The sequence below is a fragment of the Lactuca sativa genome, chromosome 4, assembly GCF_002870075.4.
Source record: "Lactuca sativa cultivar Salinas chromosome 4, Lsat_Salinas_v11, whole genome shotgun sequence".
NCBI lineage: Eukaryota > Viridiplantae > Streptophyta > Magnoliopsida > Asterales > Asteraceae > Lactuca > Lactuca sativa.
In genome coordinates, this window is record NC_056626.2 from 79,510,507 (window position 1) to 79,518,115 (window position 7,609).

The window sequence follows — 7,609 nt, forward strand, 5'->3', positions numbered from 1 at the left end:
ACTTTTTACCCGGGTGAAGTGGTTGAAAAGGTAAAACCACTCTATTAGGTTAAACGGGGTTAACACCTATGAGACATATTACTTATAATAATATCAAACCATGCTTAAATTTAGATATTCGGATATTGACGATTCCAAATATTACGTAAAATAACGTATAGTGACGCTTTCCGTTAGTGCAAATGGGATTTTTAACGGAATTAGATTTGGGGTTGTCACAAAGCACCCCAATGGTTGTTAGATCATTAAATATCGACAAAGATTCATTTCATCCATGCGAAGAAAATGAAGAAGTTATTGGTCCAGAAGTACCATATCTTAATGCAATTGGGGCTCTTATGTATCTTACCAATTGGACTAGACCCAACATTTCTTTCACTATAAACTTGCTAGCAAGGTTTAGTTCATCCCCTACAAGAATACATTGAAATGGGATCAAACATATTTTTCAATAACTTCGAGGAACTACTGATTTAGGGTTTTTTATCCTAACAATTCAAAACAATGTTTTAATGGCTATGCAGGTGCATGTTATTTATCTAATCCTTGCAAAGCCAGGTCTCAAATTGGATACGTATTCATGAATGGAGGTATCGTAATTTCTTGGCGTTCTCTAAAGCAAAAACTTGTTGTTACATCCTCAAATCATGCTAAAGTAATTGCACTAAATGAATCTAGTAGAAAATGTATATGGTTAAGATCGGTGAGACAACTCATTTTGTCTTTCATATGGACTTGATAAAGATAAAGGCCCAACGTTAATTTATGAAGATAACTTAGCATGTGTCACTCAAATGAAAGAAGTATATATCAAGAGCTACATGACAAAACATATACCTCCAAAAAAAAAATTTAGTACATTCAAGAGCTTATAAAAGATCAAAAGGTTGAGATAGAATATATTCGATCCAACAACAATGCAGCAGACCTCTTCACAAAGGCACTTCCTACGACAATCTTTAAAAAACATGTGTGTGGCATCATAATGGGACATGTACATAGCATATAATGCAACAAATGTCTAAATGAGGGGAGTCAACTATACACTACACTCCTTGTCCTTTCGCTATAGTTGTTTCCTACTGGGTTTTCTTTATCAAGGTTTTTAACGAGGCAGTAGTACTTCAAGGTTGAACACAAATTAGAAAAATTATCATCCAATAGAGAGTGTTATAAAATCCATTAAATTATTGAGTTAGACAAAACATGTAGATGAACAATTTTCACCCTTGAATAATTTTCTTTACTTATTGAGTTATTATTTTGATGATCTATGAATAGGATGGTATGGAGTATAAATACCCATCAAATGTAAAAAAGAAAAACACATCATCTTGAGTACAATCTTCTAAGTGTTCAAGAATTCTCTCAAATCTTCTTTCTTTTATAAAGTTTTTAATTTTGTTTTGTTAATTTTGTTTTAATTACGTCGAATATAGAAGTGTAAATACGTATTTATATTTCTAAAAATGTAAATATATGGATTTATGTTTTTTAAAATGTACCTATACTTATAAATACATAAAAATACATATTTATACTTTTAAATATATAAAAAATATATATTTATACTTCTAAGAATCATATATACATATTTTTAAGTTTTTTAAAGTATAGTTACATTTTCAGAAATATAAATACTTGTCTATACTTATTTAGAATTATAAATATGTATTTTTATGTTTTTTGATGTATAGAAGTATAAATATGTATTTATACATACTACTAAACTTAGATAGAAGTATAAATATGTATTTATACATAAAAAAAATAGTTTATAACCCGTGGGAACCATGGTTACAAAATTAATTAAATTTTAATAGTAAAAACTCAAATTTATTAATCACTTATTTTAAATAAATTATGAATTAAAATAATTTTTTTAGTTATATAAAATTATAACCATTGATTTAAATAAATATGTAAAATTATATCACTTTATAATTTTATTTTAATTTTTATTCTAATATTATTAACTTAATATAATTAGAGTGAGAAATTTAAATTTTGAAATTTGAAATTTGAAATGGAGAATAAATAAGTTGATAAGTGACATGCATTAATTAGGAGACAAAATTAGGTGGCACATGGCAAAAGAAAAATAAAATACGCATTAATTATGAGGCCTAATATAATGACACATGTCGAAAATATAATAAAACTATTCTTTTATTAGAATACTATGTGTGAGACCCGTATATTATACGGGTTGATTTAAAAAAAATTATACATTAAAATATAAACATAAAATATTTTTTAATATATAACTTTAAAATAAGAAAGGAATAAATGTATTTATTGTAATTTAATATCATATATATGATATTTAATATTTTACATATATAAGTATATGAGTTTAATTTAAAAATTGAAACAAACCAAAAATTGACAAGTGGATAATATTTATTTCAAAATTACTACAAAATGACAAGTGTCAAAACTCACGAGAGATTGACACGTGGCAAAAAAAACCTTCATTTATTAAGGAAAAAGAAGAAGATATGTATTTATAGTCCTAAAAAGCATATTTATACAATGATTAGTTTAAAAAAAATCATGTATAAATATGTTTTTTATATGAATACATATAAAAAAACATATTTACGGTAACACAATTGATATGTAAACCTAAAGATTTTTTTTGCAAATTTGATTACATCGTAACTTGAAACTGAAAACCAGATATTAGTCATATTACATTTATATGACATTAGGTTTTAAGTTTATGCTTAATTATAGCAATAAAAAGCATTGTATTGTATAACATTGCTATAGGAAATTAGGTTTTAAGTTTCTACCTAATTATAGCAATAAAAAAGCATTGTATAACATTTCTATAATTAGGTGAACTTTTCAACGAAATTGTTATTTTTTCACTTAATCCGCTGAAAATTGAGGATACATAGTTCTTAGATATTTTGTAGTCTTTAGGTTGTAAACTAAAATAAATTACAGATTTTGATAATAATAAAAAAATAATAATGATGATTTTCTAGCATCGTAGGAGAGTTGTGTACGAATGTTCCGGATCATAGGAAGAGTTCCAAATATAATATTTATTGATTTTATTCTATTTGCAAAGTGGATAAGATTATAAAATAATGGTTTTCTAGCCGTTTAAGAGCAGCTTGGGCTGTTAGAAACATGGCTATCCAAGCACCTTGGGTTGTGAGCACTTTGGGCTACTAGCAGCTTTAGTTGTCCCAAAAGCTTCCAAATATTCTTTTGCCCCCTTATTCAAATCATGGCAACGTAAAGGTTAGCAACAATAACCAAAAACCCGAATCGAAACCCAATTTTACAGATATAGCCACACTATTACTAAAAATGGTAGTGCGGTTTTTAATTCTTATTAACAAAATACATATGGTTCGGTTTTGGTTTTCATGTGAAATTGACCCACTCTAACTGTAAACTCGCACAAAAGATTGGCTAGTGAGTACGTAAGATTTGATTATCTCCCTCTTAGGCTCTTCCTAATTATATATATTTATATATATATATATATATATATATATATATATATATATATATATATATATATATAGAGAGAGAGAGAGAGAGAGAGAGAGAGAGAGAGAGAGCACAAATATGACTTTTAAGTGAATGATGACTTTTAGTCCCAAATCTACCTTTTCAAAGAAATTAGAATGGACTTTTATGAAATAGCAATCTACTTTTGCTTTTTTTACTTTTTATAGAAATGAACTTTCTAACTTTTGTTTTTTTAATAGCGATGTATTTTTCTTTTTCTTTTTTGTCATTTCATAAACAATGAACTTCCCAAGCTAAACTAAGCTAAGTAATGCAAGATATAGCATCACTGTAATTCAACAGTTGCAACATTGTGTTCTTTGTTTTTTTTTTTTCATCTGCAACATTACTCTGTGTGTGAAATTGTTAAATCATTCATTTGTTGAAGTGCTTAAATCCTAACACACTTTTAGCAATGGTCAAGTGACACCAAAGTCACCACCATATAAGTCAATAATAAGCCATTGACTTTTCAACCACCATATTTGTTTATTTATTACAGACAACCCATCTTTACTACAAGAAAAAAAAAAAAGATTATAATCTATAAAAACAAGTTATTTTGGAGAAACTAAGAAAAAAAAACTGAGCTCAATAACCAACATAAACAGCTGCATTAACTATGTAACAATTATCATCCTTATCTCCCATTTCTTCAACATGGACACCACTTGAGCATATCAATCCACCATCCACCACTTCAACATTCTCAATTTTCCCACTAACAAATCAAAAACCAAAAACAAAAACAGCTTTTTATTAATTACTACATGATATGTGGTTTATCATATCATAATAAACCAAATATAAAGATAAGAGATTTACTAGGGGAAAACAGATTTGACTTTCTCAATATCCAAGCTGGATTGAAGAGATTGAGGAACTCCTAGTTTTATCTGTAATTTCATTCGGTCAAATGAAACACCGGGTATGGACCCTGCAACACAGATCCAATGTTATTATAATGCTTTAAAACAATAAACAGTAAATTACATTTTTGGTACCCAAATAGTTTTTTGTTGCAACTTTAGTCCTTATCTGAGGTTTTTGTAACATTTCTGGTCCTTGTTTCAAGTAAATGGTATGAACCTTTTTTTTTTAACAATTTGGGACCAAAATTGCTAAAATCAAATATACTCGAAGATCAAAAATAATCATTTTTTTGTTGCAACTTTAGTCCTTATGAACTTTTTTTTTAACAATTTGGTCCTTCAAGTTTTAATGTTTTGTATATTTAGTTCATTTATTGTATAAAGATACTGTAACTGTAATATACATATTTAAAACTTAATACTTTTTAGGGTAACCTATAAATTCCATCCCAGTATTTAAGCCAAAACTACATATTTCGTCCCTATTGTAGTTTTCACTTTCAGTTTTGATCCCTGACAGACATAAAAATTAATAAAGAAATTAAAGATAAGGGCAAAATAGTAATTTTATATATGTAATGAATTCACACAATCTAATTCGAATTATGGATTCTCATATATATGTAATGAATTCACACACACACTCACAATTTCTCACATAGAAAATTTCACTAACTGATTCAAGAAAAGAAGGGTAAAATTGTCATTTACCCACATTCACACACTAAACTTTGAAGCACCCCAAAAATCATGCCAAGGGTAATATTGACTAAACTTATAAATGTACATAATAAGATGAAGACAAGTTAAGTAGTTAACTATCACATCAAGATGAAATAAGCATATCATATCACAAGTAACAAATCAAATGAATGATTAACTAATAACTACTATTCAATCTGATGAACAGTGACTTGTTTCAAGAATATGAAAGTGATACTCCAGAAATAGGATTTACATATCACATGCAAGTTTACATCACATAAATAAAGACAAATTTCAAAATGTAAGAGCTATACTTATGCTATGCATGCCAATTTATGTTGAAAAAGACTTTCTTTACAAGTAGTTGCTAGCATTCAAGTTTCCACAAGGCCAAAAAGACTAAAAGAACCCTTTATCAATTCAACTTGTAAATCATAATGTAGAATATAAAAGATTCTTCGTGATACTTCCAAATTGTATTATTTCAAAAGTTGTGGCTATATTAATATTGAATAAGCTTCTTAATCTAAAGAAGATGAACATAAGGTAACTATAATATTAAGATAATATAAGCATCATATAAATAGTAATGAATCAATTGAAGTTAACTACTATTGAACCTGATGAACAACGATATGTTTAAAGAATATGACAGTGATACTCTTGAAATAGGATATACATAGCACATGCTACGTTACATCACATAAATAAGGACACTGTAATCTTCAAAATGTAAGCAACATAATTAACAATGCCAACTTATTTTGAAAGAGACTACCCCCATAAGTAGTTGCTAGCAATCAATTTTCTACTACAAGGCTAAAAAGACTAAAAGATCCTTTTGCCACTTTGAATTGTAAATCATAAGACACTGTTGATATATTGTGGTAAAGAAATGTCTCAGGATACTGAATTTGTAAGAATTTTAAACTTCTTTGCTAGAGGGTAAATGAGAATTCTGTTATCTTTTATCAAAAAGGGTTTTCTCATAATCATCAATTCTGGTTGTGAATGACTCATTCAAAAGCCTTTATTTGTTTAATTTCATAGGTTGAAGATGTTATTTTAAAGAAGGTTAAAGGAACAGCAATTTTATCCATTATTATTGGGACCAAATTGAATTGTGCAATTAATTTAAGACACATGGGTCACTTCAAATCATTTATCCGTGTAGTATCTGTCATGGTAGGGGCTGGTATTTCATTTTATCCCAACTAGATTTTGAGAAAGAGAAAGTGCTTCCAACACAAGACAAGTTCCAGAAATTCATTTATCAACATAGCAAGATATTCTATGAAACTTAAAGAAAGATAAGTTCACTTGAATGCTCAAATTAGTCATATTATTGATCCTAAATGAGTAAGGAAGATAAAACTACTCTGCATCGAAAGGTCTAAATAAACTGTTTGATTATCTGTCAAATGTCTAAATGATGATAATGCACACAAAATGTAACGAAAGTCTAATAACGGATGAGGGGATGAAAGACACATATGCACGCAATCAGTACCTCTACGGAAGGCAGGAATTGAATTGGAAGAGATAGCGTCCCTACAAGCCTTCATTGCTGCTTTCGTGACATCTTGCCTGTTTCAATTTCGTATGATTAAGGAAATCCCCAATTTCTAAAATTTACTCTACATTGAATATTATATGTTAGTACTCTGTGTATCAGAGAGATTGACTTGACTGACCCATGCTGATCGTAACCAACTCCCATTTCAACAAACAATAGTGTAATAGAAGAGTTCGGAACAGCGGATTGGATTGTGGTAGAAGTTCGTGAGGTGGATTCCCCGGCGCCGGCAGTTGCCATGGAAATCGGCGGTGTTGAGGATGCAAACACTGTAAATTGAGGAAGATATCGTGGAGGATATTTGGAAGTTGTTTGAAGAGAAGAAGATGGGAATTTGATTGTGAGGAATGAACTGGTGCTAATCATCATTCTTTGCCCCAATGGAAAAAACCCTTCGTCGCCTCCATTTGCAATTTTGCATTGGCCAAAATATGGATACACTCGATGTTTTCCATTTAAGCAATAATAACATCATCAATTGTACTAATCGCATTTCATCTAAAAAAAATTATTATAAACCGCAGGGTGTGGTGTCATCGAAACCGTACTTTTTTCCCCGTCACATCAGCGTCAAGTCATTTTTTACCACACAAGTATGGTTAGTGTGGTTTCTTGCCACACCAAGAGAGTGGTGTCACACTTTCAAAAGGCAATAAATAAATAAATAAATCAATTCATTTATGCCCCCAACAGTCACACCCACCAACAACCAATCACAAACCACGATCTTCAAGGACCGCATTGTGGTCTTGGCCGCACCTAACCGCACCCTGGGGGCGGTGTTCCCTGACCACGTGTCACCATCGCGATTCCAAACCGCATCCCACTCCGTGAAGCCTTATGATGTACCAGCTTTTTTTGGAACCGGCAAATAATTTTATAAAAGAAAGCAAACAACTTCAGCAAGGTGCTAGGAGGGAGA

General features: G+C 29.8%; 1 protein-coding gene across 1 annotated transcript; it reads right to left on the reverse strand.

Annotated features, from left to right (window-relative positions):
• Positions 1-3,890: 3,890 nt before the first annotated feature.
• Positions 3,891-7,146, reverse strand: LOC111884829 (uncharacterized). The gene is made up of 4 exons (XM_042901060.2): positions 6,806-7,146; positions 6,622-6,698; positions 4,360-4,471; positions 3,891-4,255 (listed from the first exon to the last, which is right to left on the reverse strand). The coding sequence occupies exons 1-4, from the start codon at positions 7,054-7,056 to the stop codon at positions 4,126-4,128; spliced, it is 570 nt and encodes a 189-aa protein (XP_042756994.1). The 5' UTR covers positions 7,057-7,146; the 3' UTR covers positions 3,891-4,125.
• Between the last annotated feature and the right edge of the window lie 463 nt (positions 7,147-7,609).

Excerpts from the sequence above, each read along its gene's own strand:
- LOC111884829 (XM_042901060.2), bottom strand. The coding sequence starts at position 7,056 with ATGATGATTAGCACCAGTTCATTCCTCACAATCAAATTCCCATCTTCT. Across the intron at positions 6,699-6,805 it reads GTTGGTTACGATCAGCATGG|GCAAGATGTCACGAAAGCAG; the intron begins GTCAGTCAAGTC and ends AAATTGAAACAG. Across the intron at positions 4,256-4,359 it reads GTCAAATCTGTTTTCCCCTA|TGGGAAAATTGAGAATGTTG; the intron begins GTAAATCTCTTA and ends TTGATTTGTTAG.